Source organism: Aspergillus nidulans, chromosome II (genome assembly GCF_000011425.1).
Source record: "Aspergillus nidulans FGSC A4 chromosome II".
NCBI classification, from domain to species: Eukaryota; Fungi; Ascomycota; class Eurotiomycetes; order Eurotiales; family Aspergillaceae; genus Aspergillus; species Aspergillus nidulans.
This window is the reverse complement of record NC_066258.1, coordinates 323,213-338,976: the sequence shown is the minus strand read 5'-3', so window position 1 is coordinate 338,976 and position 15,764 is coordinate 323,213. Positions and strand designations below refer to the sequence as shown.

The 15,764-nt window shown below is 50.2% G+C and overlaps 9 protein-coding genes across 9 annotated transcripts, besides 1 other annotated feature; 5 read left to right on the top strand and 4 right to left on the bottom strand.

Annotated features, from left to right (window-relative positions):
- Window positions 1–15,764: part of a sequence feature (contig 1.135 1..301041(1)) that runs on past both edges of the window.
- ANIA_07965 (uncharacterized protein) lies at window positions 100–946 on the bottom strand (the record flags this gene model as incomplete). Its single annotated transcript, XM_676142.1, has 4 exons — window positions 100–300; window positions 457–556; window positions 716–778; window positions 888–946. 4 exons carry the CDS (start codon window positions 944–946, stop codon window positions 100–102), a joined length of 423 nt encoding a protein of 140 aa, XP_681234.1.
- On the top strand, window positions 1,754–3,510 carry ANIA_07964 (uncharacterized protein; the record flags this gene model as incomplete). Its single annotated transcript, XM_676141.1, has 2 exons — window positions 1,754–2,367; window positions 2,430–3,510. The coding sequence occupies 2 exons, from the start codon at window positions 1,754–1,756 to the stop codon at window positions 3,508–3,510; spliced, it is 1,695 nt and encodes a 564-aa protein (XP_681233.1).
- Window positions 4,767–5,164, top strand: ANIA_07963 (uncharacterized protein; the record flags this gene model as incomplete). Its single annotated transcript, XM_676140.1, has 2 exons — window positions 4,767–4,930; window positions 4,975–5,164. 2 exons carry the CDS (start codon window positions 4,767–4,769, stop codon window positions 5,162–5,164), a joined length of 354 nt encoding a protein of 117 aa, XP_681232.1.
- On the bottom strand, window positions 5,168–6,683 carry mep20 (protein pepJ). The gene is made up of 3 exons (XM_676139.2): window positions 6,386–6,683; window positions 5,504–6,319; window positions 5,168–5,447 (listed from the first exon to the last, which is right to left on the bottom strand). Exons 1-3 carry the CDS (start codon window positions 6,612–6,614, stop codon window positions 5,428–5,430), a joined length of 1,065 nt encoding a protein of 354 aa, XP_681231.1. The 5' UTR covers window positions 6,615–6,683; the 3' UTR covers window positions 5,168–5,427.
- ANIA_07961 (uncharacterized protein) lies at window positions 7,962–8,593 on the top strand (the record flags this gene model as incomplete). Its single annotated transcript, XM_676138.1, has 2 exons — window positions 7,962–8,473; window positions 8,542–8,593. The coding sequence occupies 2 exons, from the start codon at window positions 7,962–7,964 to the stop codon at window positions 8,591–8,593; spliced, it is 564 nt and encodes a 187-aa protein (XP_681230.1).
- Window positions 8,830–9,234, bottom strand: ANIA_07960 (uncharacterized protein; the record flags this gene model as incomplete). Its single annotated transcript, XM_676137.2, has 2 exons — window positions 9,099–9,234; window positions 8,830–9,038 (listed from the first exon to the last, which is right to left on the bottom strand). The coding sequence occupies exons 1-2, from the start codon at window positions 9,193–9,195 to the stop codon at window positions 8,830–8,832; spliced, it is 306 nt and encodes a 101-aa protein (XP_681229.1). The 5' UTR covers window positions 9,196–9,234.
- ANIA_07959 (OBAP family protein) lies at window positions 9,612–10,618 on the top strand (the record flags this gene model as incomplete). The annotated part of the gene is made up of 3 exons (XM_676136.1): window positions 9,612–9,804; window positions 9,867–10,322; window positions 10,575–10,618. 3 exons carry the CDS (start codon window positions 9,612–9,614, stop codon window positions 10,616–10,618), a joined length of 693 nt encoding a protein of 230 aa, XP_681228.1.
- On the top strand, window positions 11,672–13,594 carry ANIA_07958 (uncharacterized protein; the record flags this gene model as incomplete). The annotated part of the gene is made up of 4 exons (XM_676135.1): window positions 11,672–11,869; window positions 11,943–12,207; window positions 12,492–12,737; window positions 12,804–13,594. 4 exons carry the CDS (start codon window positions 11,672–11,674, stop codon window positions 13,592–13,594), a joined length of 1,500 nt encoding a protein of 499 aa, XP_681227.1.
- On the bottom strand, window positions 14,015–14,578 carry ANIA_07957 (uncharacterized protein; the record flags this gene model as incomplete). Its single annotated transcript, XM_676134.1, has 3 exons — window positions 14,015–14,135; window positions 14,208–14,496; window positions 14,545–14,578. The coding sequence occupies 3 exons, from the start codon at window positions 14,576–14,578 to the stop codon at window positions 14,015–14,017; spliced, it is 444 nt and encodes a 147-aa protein (XP_681226.1).

The window sequence follows — 15,764 nt, the reverse complement described above, 5'->3', positions numbered from 1 at the left end:
ATAGCTCGTGGCGGGAGGATATTGATTTCCCTCCTTACCGCCAGCAAGTGGAGTAGAGGTGGATAAACAGGACCAGGCCGATATTGTTGTCGTTTATTTTCACCCAGCAACGCAAGCGCCGATCAGTTTGTTGGAGCTTGGGTTATGTGCACGGGTGCCGGGGAAAGCTATCGTGGCTTGTCCGGAGGGATATTGGAAGAGAGGCAATGCGCAAATTGTGTGCAAAAAGTTCGGCATTGAAGTCGTGGACGACGTGAACAGCCTCAGAGCGGCAATATTGAAGCGATTGCCGGATTCCCACTAATTATTATACCAGGAATCGCAGATTGAGGCTATGTGAGGAACCGAGGATATTAGCTGCATAATTCAAGTCGCCCGACATTCTGTGTTGCGCTCGCTGGCTTCTTCACTGTAGCTAAGAATTCTTGCTTACAGGTTTATATGCCAACAACTTACATTTTGTTTTAAGACAACGTTCTGGGTTTCCATGTTTCTTTCACATAGCAACCATATTGAACAGTGCCGTCTTATGCTGAACTGCGTAATACAGGAGGAACTGTATCGTTGCCTAGTACGTACTAGGGAATCAAGCCCTTCCTATGCACCTGGCACATCTCAGATTTCAAAAACCTTGCCAGCGATCTAGAAGTTATGAAGCTTTGGCATTCGCAAGCTTAAGATTGGCTTATGCGTCTTGTCGACGAGCTTGACATACTTCTTCAGATAGCTTAAACCGGCATCAAGCGTACTTGTAGGGTGGGTACCCTTATGAATAGAGCTAATCACAGTAGCTTCTTGGGGATGGCGACTTAAAATACGGACAGATATCAGTAAGTACAAGGACGGATTACAGACAGGCCCTGTCGGAAAGAACTCTTGAAACTCACATCGCAGCATCTTTATTCCCCTGCATCAAAGCACCGCAGTCCAAATGTGACTTGATCATTTTCGGAGCCAAGTCTCCAGCCCCTGACTTTACATAGTGTTGGGCAATGCGAATTTAGGCTGAAGACTGTGCACGTCCGCTATAAGGATCTCAGGGTAGTCTGAGAAATGGAACAGGAATCTGTCACTTGAACCCTTATACCATGGAAATCAACGATGCATGTTGTAAACGTAATTCATGCGGTTCCTGCTGGCAAACCACACGGCTGCCGAACTGGTATGGTGGTGCTGTTCACCACCCACCATAATCCAACTGGGTCAAACTACCATCGTATATATTTGAGAAAGATCCTCATTGGGTATTGGAATTTAGAAAATGGGCACTTCATGGTGGAAGTATTCTGGCTCGTCGCTGATGCGGGACTAGTCTTTATCCACAAGGTTAGGCAGATTTGAGGCTAAAGACGGTGGATTATCCTAGACCACCAATCTTACTTTGTACAGCGCCCACTAGTTGTCCGGAACTTCTCTGGAAACTGAGGAGTTGAAAGCGCGCATGTTCCGTAACATGAAATAGGGTTAACAGTCAATCAAAGCGCCTATGATCAACAATCTCCGCAAGCTTGATCAACTCTTTGTGCCTTTCCTACCCATCCTTGTACCAAATAAAGCAATGTCTGAGGTGTTTCGGCACTATGCAGAATAAAGGAAATGGTCTGCTCATTGTTCTAGCAGGACTCAATAATAGAGATTAAGGTTATAGCAGATGGCTCGAGTCGGAAATCACTTACGCAGCTTACAAAGTCTCTACTCCATCCTAATCTTTGATTAAGTCTTTCTCCCTCTATCTTACACCTAAGCATATTAAATGGCTCCGAAAAGAAAAGCTGTCTCCCTGACCAATAGGAGAGACAAGCCTAAGTCTGCTCCTGCATCACGAAAACGCCGCTGCCAAAAGTATACCGCCCACATCAGCTGCACCGATCCATTCCGCTGTCTCAATTTTGACTGCGCGAGTATTATTTTCGAGCACCTGGATCCTGTGTCCATTGTTCGCTGCGAGCGAGTCGACAAAGCCTGGAGGAAACTCATGCGACTCTGGATATGCACCCTTGGTCTTCGCATCCATTTCCCCGACGCCTGGAATCCAGAGATTAAACAGGACGAAAACGTGTCAGTCAAGATTTATAAAGAGCAGGCCGCACCATTTGCAACCTTTCCCGCTGGCAGGGCGAGCGCCGGGCGCAAAATCTCGGCGTACATGAAGCTTTTTACTGTAGCGGGGGACTACGCAGCCTGGTACGATGGGCGCCGTATACGCTGGCAGAACCTCAATTTCCGTACAGACGGGTCACTCCACCCGACTCAGACATTGGAATTGGAGCTGAAGGAGGACGAGGATCTTGCCCAGATAGAGTGTCTGCGTTTGAATAAGGAGGGTTGTCTTCTGATTCGGGCATTGCCAATGATTGGGACGTATAAGTACGCATTAAGCCCACACATTTGGATAGGTTGAGGGATTTTATGAGCTGATTGAATGACAGAGACTTCCTGGTTGACTTGAAGACCGGAAAGATCAAGTGGAGGCGCGACGAGCTTGCGACAGTTGCCATGGATCCGATAGGTGACTGCCGAATACTATGGCCAGTGTTGCTTGGTGCAGAGAGAGCGTACTACGTGAACGATCGAGTCATTGCAGTCCTTGATAACAGCTCCGGTGTCCTACTGTACGAGACCCCATTGCACAATGCGAACTGGGAAGACGCTTGGCATATTGGGACTTTCGGCCGCAGATGCATTTCCGAAAACCACTCTGCCCTAGTCAAACTTGCAGGCCGTGAGGTTCTCGTGGGCATTATACCCGTCCATAACGCGTTGCACCGGAGCAGCATCCTACACATCTTGGACAGTGAGACAGGGAACGCACTTCAACGGATTCCGTTTACAAGGCAAGACCGCACAACACTTTTGGTTTCGCCGGACCAGCGCTCATTTGCAATCGTGGACAATACGCCTGACTTCAAGGCACTGATAATCAGAAATTTCACTCCGGCACCGGATGGGCGGTCTTTCGCACAGCATCTCCAGCTTGTAGACCACCGGACGAAAGTATTCGGCTCGTTGGTTTCAACTCCTGTGACTGTCGATCCGTTCCGGTCTCTTGTGGTATTAATCGACGAGTACAATGAGCCTCGAGTCGCAGCGTTGATAGAGCGCCAGGGGGCTTTAAGCAAGACGATGCAGGGGCATAAGAACACCTACGGCACCAAGGGCAATGTGTTGTTCAAGGGCATGCATCGGGAGGTTACCCTTCCGCCTACACGAACTGGTGGCCCTCGCCGATCGTTTCTGCTCAATGATAGAACGCACAGCGGAAATGACATTCTTCATGTGCACTTGGTGGATGGGCATAGGGTAGTCATTGAGGCCAATCGCTGGGTTCCTCGGCCGGCGTGGTCAGAAGCCCTAACACAGTGTCACAATATGGCTGAGTATATGATTCTGGATTTCAAACTGCGGCCTGGCGAGGTGCATCCCTGCGATGAGGAGGAATCTGAGCAGACTACGCCAGACACTTCGTCAGACACTTCGCCAGACGATGGGATAGGATTTTTGTTTCTCTAGCCGAATTAAACTAGCGGATCTATACACATGTATGCGATGAAAACAAGTGACTATGCGCGCGGCACATCACCCCTCTGAGAAGACTTTTCCGCAATATACGAATCAGCGTAGTTGTTCTCTGAAGCTTGGAGCCCCGAACATAGTTCTACAGAGTGTGAAGTGGCACAACTACATTGTGTTTAAACTTTTACAAGCGAGAGCATACAATTTCCGCTGAGGTGGGAACTTCGGTACGGGCATATTGGGAACTATGAACTACTTATGGATTTGATATTTGCTTTTCCTCCCGCTCAGTTCCTGACTCGATATCAGACACTATGAATAGTGAGAGGATACTTTCTTAGAACTTGTTTAGTTAATCCAACAATGAAGTTTCACGGGCCATATATCACTATCTCTAATCACTCCTACTAAACTGATGATTGACACACAGATTTAGAACGAAGTTAAATGAGTGAAATACCTCACCGCAGACCTCATTTGTTACGTACCATACCCCCTTTCAGTCCCTCAGACATGCCTGCACGAAGTCCCAATTCCAGGTCTGGTATGCTTTAATCTGACCACACCCAATCAAAGCCGCCATACTCGAAGTTATCCTAATCCTTGTAAGAACATAAATAATAGTTCTTTAAATATAGCCACCAAGGTTTCACCTTATACTCTTCTAAACCGTACACTATTTCGGGCGTGGTTGATACACTCGCGGCTTTGTGTCCGCACTTTGTCGAGCCAATGCTTTGTTTAACACCATTCCATATACAAAGGCTATCATACCCACAATTGTAGAGAAAGTTCTAGTAGAGAGACAAATATGTAGCTGAACCAACCCATCGACACGATCATTCGCATTGGTCGCAATCGAGCACTCGTCAGAGTCTGCTGTCAAATACTTATCAAAGCCCACTTATCCGATCACTCTATGTTACCTCGCTGCAACACCAACCGCAAGCAACAGAGAAATATTCAAAGACAAAAAATAGGAGAGCTAAACAGCGAAGATGCCCCCTGTGAAACGCAAGGCCCCGACAAAGCCCTAGTATGAAGTCGAGGAGACCCGCGCCTCCCAAGCCCGCAAAATCCGCCGCCGCAACGCTTCCCTTCGAAATGACCCGTTCAAGATCCTCAGCGACACACTTGCTGGCCGCGTACTCAGTCACCTTGACAATATCCGGGATTTTGGCTGTGCCGAGATGGTGACGACTCGCTGGCAGAATATCGTGGCGTGGTGGGTCGTCGATCAGTGCATGACCACAATGTGCGAAAACGTTGACAGGCGCGATTGTACGCAAGATCAGGGACATAGAGCTTTGATTGGTGTAATGGGGACCTTGACCGATGAGGAGAAGAACAGCTACTCTGGGGTGGGAGAAGTGGCGAGGCAGGGAATGTTAAGCGGGAGATCAAAGAGCAAGATACGGTAACGAGCCCGACAGTAAAAGTAGAGTTCATTGAATTGAACAGATGTGAGGATATGGGCGAGGATATGATAGACTTCAACAGTTTCTGGAGTGACAATGCGAATGGAAATGCTGTCAAGATCTGGGCCGAGAGTGCGAGTGGGAACAGTTATCTGAATGGGATCAAGAGCGTGAAAACCTACAAGGATATCGGGGGGTGGGGGGTGACGAGACAGCACGAAGGTATAAGATAAATATAAAAAAATTGGTCTAATTGGTGGAGGTGCGTCAGTGTTAGTATACTGATACGGTTTTCCCAAAATCAAGGAATCAAATGCTATTTTCGCAGCTGCTATGTACAACCATATGAAGAGAAAATGACCATCTCTCGTATAACTTGCGAGCTATAGCATGAAGTCGCGTCGCGTTCGATCATCAGTATCGTCAGTTCTTCACCTCAGGTCAGCAATTCCCTCAGTCCAGCAAAGCATTCGGCTGACGCCAGTGATATGCTAATCTAGCATCCAAGGTAAACAGCTATGAGAATATTAGCATCATGAGACTAAAGGGCTATAATAGGAGTCACAACATACCATTAGCATAGAGGGCATACGAGTCCGCGTTGTTAAGGGCCTGGCTCGCGCTCAGACGCGTAGCAGCATCGTACCCGTAGCCCAAGTCATCTGTACCGGGGGAGTACACACCAGGGGCGTGAGTGAATTCGTGCAGAGTGGTGGTTGCCTGATCCTGCGCGTAGCAAGTGCCAGTAAGAGCAGGCAGGTAGGTGTAGTAGATATCGCAGTTGGCGATGATGTTGTAAGCAGGCAGCGTGTAAGCAAGGACATTGCTGCTGCAGTACCCGTACACATCAGTACAATAGTACGTAGTGGATCCGCTAGAGGTACTGGAGGACTCGGATGCAACGGCGCGGAGGCGAGCAGCGACGGCGTTCCGTGTAGAGGAAGAGTCACTCTTGAAGAAAGTTGTGAAGGTTGAGCCTCCCTGGCTGGCCGCACTGGCGGCACGGGAAGCGAGAGAAGCAGCGTTCCGAAGGGCTGTCTGGAGCGCGGTAGCACGAGTGCCCGAGCAGGAGGACACCCTGGTGCGCTTGGAGAGCTTGGAAAGCTGAGCCCCGACAGTCTCGATCTTGGCAGCCTCAGCACCGTCGACATCGATGGTCAGTTCGTTGGAGCTGTAGGACAGCGAGCCGGTCACGGACTTTTCGGTGACCAGGGGGACAATGCCCTCAGAGCGGATAGTGACGGGGCCGCCAGAGGACAAGTCAGAGGTGGCGGCAATGTCAAACTCATCCTCAAAGCTGGCACCGGGGGCAAGAGAGGTCAGGACCTCATCAGAGAGATCGTCGGTCTGCACGCGGTACTTAATGCCTTGGAATTCAACCTCGTCGTCTACGATCCGTTAGTATGCAGGTTGATCGAAGGAGAATGAATGGTCAGAGGGAATGGGATGCCTACTGTTGCGGAAGATGGAGACCTTCTTCACGGGAGAAGCATCCTTGAAGAAGTTCATGTGCATGAAGGTCACCTCCTCGCTGCCAGTGTTCTGCACAACGGCCTTGATGCGGGTGTTGTTGATCTGGGAGAGGGTGACCTGTAGACCGGCATTGCTGGTCTTGATATCGACAGGCGAGGCACTAGCAGCCTGGAACATGCCCAGGAGAGCAATGGGGGCAATGAACTTCATGATGGGTGAAGATCTGAGGAGCTGATCGACTTGACTGGTTGACTGATTCAATAGAGTAGCTGATCGTAGCTGATCGTTGCTGCTTATGGGATCAACAACAATCGATGGGATCAACAGCGTCTTTATACTTTCTCCTCCCCCTCCCCAACACTGACTCTAAGCGAACAAAAGGCATACTCATATCTACATCCGCGGCCAATGCTGCATTGAGCCATAGCCAAGGACACTGGAAAGACACGGCTGGGCGTGAAGCCTCGGTGACACCAAAACAGAAGGTGGTATCCTGCCGTCGTCTTGCATTGCCAAGTTCGTTCTTACTGTGAAAGTATATCGAAGCTATTTGATGTCCCGTCCAGTAGCAAATCCAGACGAAGGCGCAATAGATTCACCAATTAGGGCAATTGGCCGGGCCCGGCTTGAACTGCCTAGATTCATTGCAACCCTTCCAGCATGGCCAAATATAATGGGGGACTAAAAACCCCTGGGCAAGTTGTGCACGGGGCGTTCCCAAGCCTATATCGCATGAAGAACAGAAGCAGCGTGAGCTTCCGATAGGTCAGGAGATATAGATGATAGTGATATGCCCCGAGACTGATACTGCACCAAGAACGCACTAGAATGCCGTCTGCAAAGCGGGCGTAGCATTGGCCCGGAGGAATGTTTGTTCTTATCACCCATTGACCTCTGCTGTCGGAGGCAGTTGAGGGGGAGATGGACATTAAGCATCACAGGGTCCTAGAGACATCGTCGTACAGTCGCGCTTGAGGTAAGCACTTTGAACAGCACCCGTTAAAGCTCGTAAAGTTCGTCAGAACGTTTTAACGAGAGAAGTGTTCAGAGTTCTGACCATCCACGACCACGTCCTATCCATCAACAGACGCTCACAAGTAAGCCGCCACAATGCTTACCTGTACTTGCCCCGAGATTAATCAAAGGGTCAGCAAGTGGCGCCTAGGCAGTATATGAATGCAACCCAAGACGCTCGAACGCCTTTTTAGCGCCAGTGAATCCCCCGCAGTGGTCTTGTGATTTGCCAGACCCTGACATTGGGCCTCTCAGGACCGTCGACACTGCAGATCTTCACGGATGTGTCCAGAGTCAGCCTAGCCTCGATAGCCTGAATAGCTGGGTGTGAAGAGACAGCTCAGTCAGGGCTGTCGGAGGGTTCCGATGGTCGCCGACTAGTCATGCCTCAACCATACCAACCACGGCGATGACGCCGGTCCCATAAATTAAAGCCAATAGCCGACTAATTAAACCCTGAAACATTTGGCGGGGTTTGTTAATGCTAGAGATAAGCGAGTTGCAACGCAGTCTGCCTAAGCGACCGCCAACTGGGAAGTCGACATGCTCTGCCGCGTCTTCGCATTCGTTCTCGCCGCATCAGTCTTTTACGTGCTGTCTCTCTCTATCATGTCTCCGCCAACTCCAAATCTTGAAGTCCGACTACAATCTCCCTCTGTTCCTGCAAAATTCACCCCGCCCATCCCCCTCACGATCCAGGTCTCTGTCCAGAATAAGGGCGAAACCCCCGCTACCGTCCTGAAATGGGGCTCCCCGCTCGATGGGCGCGCCAACGTCCTCGGAATTTTCGAGATCCTTGATACAGAGAACGATAAAGTGGTCGAAATCACCACGGTCAAGTTCTCTCGCCAGCTTCCTCCCTCAGTGGAGGATTTTGTGGAGATTCCGCCTGGCGGAAAGATCGACGCGGAGGTAAAGATCCCGCTCGTTCCTCTTGAGCAGGGAAAGAAGTATACCATCCAGGCCAAGGGGTGGTGGCAAGCTGTTTGGGAGCAGCACCTGGGCGAGGTTCCGCGGGAGAATCTAGAGAAGTTGGCAGGAGCATTGAGGGGAGAGTACGTATCTGAGGTTGTCCCCGTTGAAGTGGATAAATAGGTTGGTTATTGTTAGTCGGACTCGATAGGTCAGGCAGGAACTGGGCTATGGATATGGGTATAGGGCTCTCCACGATATAATATGACCCTGTTTCGTGCTTCAATAACCCTGCTTCGTTCTTTAGCCGCCTTCTTCAGCGCAGACGACATACGTGACAGGCGTAAAATGAATATTCCCTGCCCCCTATCCACCCTTGTCTATATTGGACTACATAGAGAATATTATCATCATGCAATGTTTCATATTCAGTTCATGCATCAAGCATGTTATAATACATATGAAGTATCGTTCCCTTCCCCGGGATGACCAGCATCATCTATTCCAGGTCCACCTTATCCTCCGGTCCGCCTTTTCCTTCGAAGCCCTGCGCCGGCGCAAGGCGTCCCCGGTCATCACGGATGCCCCCCTCGTCCTCGGGGATAGGCTTGCGGTCTGAGGCGGTTGGGACTGCTTCTCGGCCATATCGGACGTCGGTGGGCTGGTCGAATCTGCGATTGACCAGCTCGTCGACGCCAGATTCGAGGGCTATGAACATTAGTACCACCCTGAATTGCCAATCGAGCAATTTGAGTGATGGGAACGTACTCGAATCGCTCTTGCGGCCGAGACCCTGCTTTGCCTGGTAGGTGTTGAGGTCCTGCTGGGCGCGGGTGGCCATGCGGTTGGCTTCAGAGGAGTCCATTTTTTGCGGCGCGTTGAATCAGGTTTATGCTGCGTTGAATAGGTCTTGTAGTATCTTCGTTGGAATACGGACCATTGTTCCTGAAGTTAAGCGGTTTGCTCTCTATATACGCCAAACTGGTGCATGAAATCATCGCCATGTCAATTGTGACGTCACAAGCCAACATCACAGTCCACCCACCAGGTCTTTTAACATTCGTGCTGCCAAAGAGAACGATTCGAGTATATCAAGGATAAAAAGATCTTAGATTAGTGCAACTCTTTTACGTCAGTATTGCAAGTTTGGAATGCCAGCTCTGTCGCGTCCCACGCCCCCATAAAAACTATCGCACCCGCTTCAGCCCTTACAACTGTTCACCCACCCAATATCATCTCGAAACAGGTCCTCCAGTTCTCAGGAATCCAAAATCATTCGCCATGCCAGACCCAAACAATCCGACTGAGGCGCCCCTCTCCACAAAATCTCACGTCCTAGAGACCGCTGCCGCTGCAACCCAGAACTTCACACCAGTCAACCAGATCTGCGCGCATTTGCACGCCTTCCACGTCTACGCTGACGACCCCACACGCTGTGTCGATGCGAACCATTACTGTACGCATTTGACAGAGGGTACGTCTCCCGGCCTCATCTAACTTTTGATCAGTTTTTGAACAAGGTGTTGTGCTGCGCAGATATCCGCCAATGCCTCATCTACGACAGCCCGAACAAGGGCGCCCGGCTAATCGGGGTCGAATACATGGTCTCCCCGCGCATTTTCGACACTTTACCTTCTGAAGAGCGAAAGCTCTGGCATACGCACACCTACGAAGTGAAATCAGGTATGCTGATCATGCCGACTCCGGCCGGTTTACCAAACGCAGCATGGGAAGCTGCGGAGACGAGCGAAATGCGCGACATCATCCCGCTCTACGGCAAGACGTATCACCTTTGGCAGGTTGACCGTGGTGATCCGGTCCCGCTAGGCGAGCCGAAGCTCATGTTGAGCTTTACAGATGAGGAGAAGGTGAAGAATGCAGTACCCGGGGGGCTGGATGAATTGGTTAAGGAGCGAGATCGAGCGTTTGGAGTAGATACGAAGGTGAAGAGGGAGAAGAGGGCAGACATTGAGGCTACAGAGAAACATCCTGGTATGTCCTGGTTTCCAAGTTTGCTTCAGACTTGGCCCTAGCCGGTGCTAATTACGCGCAGATGCGGACGCATTGTGGAAGATTCATGAGAACGATGGTCGGAAGTGAGACTGCTGGGACAGATATCAGATATAACATTCAGAATGAGCTGCTCAATTGTCCTGTAATACCGACTACGAGGGTCGTAGGCGACATATCAAGGTACAAATGCGGAGTGCGGTTGAAAGCATCTGTACCTATTATGCTCACCAGAGCCGGCATGGGGTGGAACAAAGATCACGCTCGAGTCATGCTGAATGTGATGAATAGGAATGACCTTAAATGGTAGCACTTGTTGCTGCATTTGACTTTTGTGCTGACCGCGTTACTACCTAGCCGAGCCCGCCAACGGCCAGAGTTACAACTGAAATCAACTGAAATCAAATGAGACATGACCTCTGATATATGGATATTCAGCGAAGTTCTGAAACGTAGTATTTGAACCTCACCAGGAGTGGTTCTGAATGGGAGGATAATAAGTCCTTATATAGCATAGCCTACCAGTACCATGTCTGCATTAAAAACATATATATCTCATATGTCTGGCATTGCAAATCCAGCCACCGCATATAAATCTGCCATCCAAAACGCCATATCAAGTCAAGGAAAAGCTACTAGGGCAGTGATTCAGTTTTGCAAACGCTTTAGCGGCATGAGCAAAATATGTTCCGCTCACTGCGATTTGCACTGTGTTCCACGTACACTCACAAAGGCTCTCACAACATCCGACTCTATCCTTGGCTGGCAATGAGGTTCTGGAGACAAGCCATGCACCCGGAAGAGCAAGACCAACCCAGAGAAACAATTAACGCTTCCATGTGATAGAAACTGAGTTAGGACCATGACTAATGGCTGCAACATCAGACTGGACTGCTCTCGCCCTGTCACATCGGGAATGGAAAGGGCCAGTGCATCCAAAAGCTTGGGCTGAAGTAAGATGGTAGTAAGATGCTCGTTTGAGAGTGTACACCTATATACCTATCCATATAACCCTGTTACACTGCGATGAGAACCATTGATTTTCCTTTAAAGTTTAAATCAATTGGCAGACTGCTACAGGAAACCATCCAATTCAGCCAATACTATCATCATCTCAGAGCGATCTAGACCACGTCCAGCTTGCAACAGAAAATCATCCGATGGCTGAGCGTCACTCAAGAGAAAATGACCCGGTCCGGTGCTATGAAGTACAGTGTAATACTGTGCATAGAGGATACCGTCCGGGTATATGAGTAAGGAGGGCCAGGTATCAGCTTTCTTGCCTGTGGTTCCTCGAGAGAGTGCTAACTTGCCCATCGTTGCCGTCCAGGATGCCTCTTACATCTGTCGCCGGAGCTGGAACTGAGAGAAAGACAGCGAGCACCCGCGAGGTGACGCAAAGAGATCCGGACACGATGGAGGCGCAACGGGGAGGAGGCAGTGCTGATGATTCAGGGAGGACGCTCGCCCCAGAAGATGACAGGTTTGGAGATGCTCACATTTCCTATCGGGAGAAGCAGCGCTTAGACGTACGCCGCCACTTGCGCCGAATCCTCTCACCCCAATTCTCCCTGTTCAGGCGTCTGACAGTACTATTCATAGAGATACCTCTCCTTCCTGCCATCTCTTTTCTTCTCCCTCACCCTCCTTGCGTCCTGGGAGACAGTCGCCGGCGGTCTCCTGGCCGGTCTCTACAATGGCGGTCCCGCGGCAATTGTCTACGGTCTCCTTGTCAGTATTGTGGGTAATATGGCGATTGCGATGAGTCTGGCGGAACTTGCCTCTGTACATCCTACCGCAGGCGCGCAGTATCACTGGACATATGTCCTTGCACCGTGGCATCCCAGATTCTTCAGTTTCTTCCAAGGTACGACCGGTCCAGCCTTCTGTGATGTAAACAGAGATTAACACGAGCTACCAGGATGGATAACCGTAAAACCTTTACCTCTCTCCCCTCTTCTGGCGTCCATATCATTGATAACAGCTGATCGTGCTGGCAGGTCTTCTCTTGGTCCTCCCTTGTCTCCATAGCGCCCTTCTTAATCGGCAATCAGATCGAAGGGATGATCAAACTTGCTCATCCCACATACACAATTCACGGCTGGCGCAGCACATTACTGATGTGGGCCGTCTCCATACCCCCAATTGTAGTGAATATCTTTGCGCGGCGGTGTCTCGGCGTCATTGAGACCGTGGCCGGCATCATGCACATCGTCATACTCCCGATGATCATCGGCGTCCTGGGTCGTTCGGCGGTGAGCTCGAATGAAAGTCACAATAGCATTGAAGACGCGAATAACTTTGTCTGGGATACCTTCTTGAGTGGGTTCAGTGGGTGGAAGGACGCGGGCGTTGTCTTTTCGGTGGGCCTTTTGGGCGTTATCACGCCTCTAAGTGGTAGGTGTCTGCTAACACCCTTGTTCTATACTTCTATGAAAAGCAAGTGTTGATAGGCATGTGCAGGGGTTGATGGCATTATTCACATGTCCGAGGAAGTGCACAATGCGCGCCTGACAATTCCAAGATCGATGGTCTGGGGAACTCTGTTAAACGGGATTATGGCCCTCGGCTATGCCATCGCGATCCTTTACTTCATGGGACCAAGTCCAGAAGCCTACGCCTCAGCATTGCTGACATCGACGGGATACCCAATTATCGAGATCACGTATCGAGTGACCGGCTCCAAAGCCGCGACTTTCATGCTCATAGCCACAGGCATGTCATCGGGGTGGATCGCATTCTTCAACGGCCTCGCCTCGGTGACCAGGCTGATGTGGGCGTTTGCGAGAGATAACGGGCTGCCATTTTCTGACTTCTTTGTCAAGGTCGATAGGCGGCTGAAAATCCCGCTGCGGGCGTTGGGGTTGGTGACTGGCTGGATCTTTGTGCTATCCTTCATGCAGATGGGGTCGACGGCGGCCTTTAATGGCATTATGAGTCTGAGCGCGCTCGGGCTATATATCTCCTATCTGTTCCCATTGTCCTTCCTGGTTTGGGGCAGGCTGAAGGGTGATGTGCCGTCAGGGGCATATAGCCTGGGACGATGGGGGCTTACCCTGAACTTGGTTGCCATTCTGTTTGCAACCTATTTTGCGGTCTTTCTGCCTTTTCCACCCACGTTGCCGGTCACGCCGGAGAACATGAACTTCTCCGGTCCTGTGCTAGGATTTATTATGCTCTGCTCTTGCGTTGACTGGGTGGCTCGAGGGCGTCACAAGTGGACGGGACCTACAATGAGGTATCCTAGGGGATGAGCTATGACGATGACTCCCCAGTCATGCAACATTGAAGAGAAATGGTCACTAATGATACTTAGCACTAGCAAGTTAAAAATAAACATCTCTACTGTAAGGAATCAGAGTAGCGCATCTATTCAGACAACCATAGCGACATCCCGCTGAGAAGACTGCGGCCACCAGACCATCGCCCACAGCGTTACCCCTTCCCCGTCCTTTTGCATGAATCCATCCCGGTTGACTTTTCCTTTGCCGATCGTTATCTGCTCGACCTCTTGGAATCCGAGAGACAGGTATAGATCCCGCGAGTACTCTGTCGTTGCCTCCAGCCATATCGGGACCTCGGTGCACCACGCCGTTTCTTTCTGGGATTCTATCAAAGCTCGCGCCAGCCCTGCAAGAGTCAGACAGTCTTACAATCTGCCAATATATTAGGCTTTAGGTCTTTGGGTAGGCATTCGTACCCTTCCCTTGGTGCTCGTACTCGGTCCCAATCGCAAAGACGTAGTAGTGCTGCCGATTCCCAAGTACTCTCTTCTTCGCCGCGTTGACGGGCCGGCTATAATCACCAAGCATACGCTATTATCTGTCAGAAAGTGTCCTCATTGCAGCTGCCATACTCACAATACACCCAGAAATACCAATGCGCCAAAGCACCCCAGAGAATCCAAACGCAGCGGGAATGATTGTCCATGGGCTGTCGACATTTCTGCCAGGTGGGAGTATGACTGCGACCGATTTCCACCCGTCAGCTTCCAGGATAATTGCGCCGTTAAGAAGGGCGGTTCGGCAGAGGCCGCGCCAGTACGCTTGCAGGTACGCGTTGTACTGATCGTCGGAAAGGTTACAGAGCATAAACCGGAGCACAGGGTCTCGATCGAAAACGCGGCCGAGGATGTTGGAGGCGGGATCAAGGTTGTCTAAACCTGTTCGTTAGCACTCAGCAATGCATACAGCAAAGTTCCTACCCCAGGAGCCGATAGTGATTGGAGGAAGAGGCATGAATAGGACGGCGTGACGTGCTCTAGGTGACAGGGGGTGGCTCTTAGGTATTAAAGAATAATACGGCTTCTAGGAACGAAAAGAAAGACCCTTAGGGAGGAATATGGCGCTTTAAGAGTGAGATAGAGCAATAAGACGTGGAGAAAAGAGTTCAAGCGTGAAGTCACACCCAAACTCTGTAGGCCAGTTCGTGCCTATGGCCGTACCTTCCTTGTCCCTCGTTGCCCGTCCACGTAAGGAGCGACTTAGGAATATATACCTTTAGACCAAGGCAATTCAAGGGGTAAAAGCCTGTGCGCCATACGTAGGACAGTACCTTTCTAGCTTGTAATCTCTTGGGGTCGCCAAAGACAGCCGTAAACCTAGCGCGGCCAACTCTGGTCCCGGAGAGTGCCAGTTTCAGGCAGATATGCAATACCCATTCTGTTAGGATATCAGCCTGAACCACCAGTCAGAGACTTGAGCGCCAATGGTAAGTGAGTTGATTGGCTTTGTCAACCCAAAGGCTTACTCACAGAGCACGCCGGTATGCAACAACCATCGTTAGGCAATTCATAGTCAGCATTTAATGGCCCTACTATTATCTCTCCGTGCTTTAGTTGCACACTACAGGCCATAGATGTCTCATGTTTGACGTTTTAAGTAGATTTGGTGAACTGCGCGACAGCGCTGGTGGTTCTGGCTTAAACCCCAGATGAGGTTGGGCGGATACGGATGCTGAAAGAGAGCTTCGTGAGTGAGCTGCGGTTGTCTATTCGTAGATCAGATAGAGGCACGTACAAATAGAGATTGTGATTCGTTTCGGTGCATTGATTGTTTCTCTCGAGGGTGATTCGGGTCAAGGGAGAGCACAATGGTTGATAGGAGAGTAACCTGTCTCTGAGGATACGCTATCCAGATCAATTGGCCAAAAAAACTATATATCTTTGAACTCAGTTATAAATCTCTGCATCGCGATTTGTAGCTTGCTCCCAGATTCTTAGACGACATCTCAGCAGCACAATGAGACCAATGCCCTGATCTCCCACAAGCTCTCAAAGAGAAATGGCAGAAAGGCCTGGCCAAGGTTTTGGCAGTGCGAATTTGAGAACGGAAGTGTAAATTTTCACCATGAGCTATCACCAAGACCTTACGCTGGGAAAGTAGCCAACATTAAATAATTCTGCATAGCGGCTAATGGGAGGGC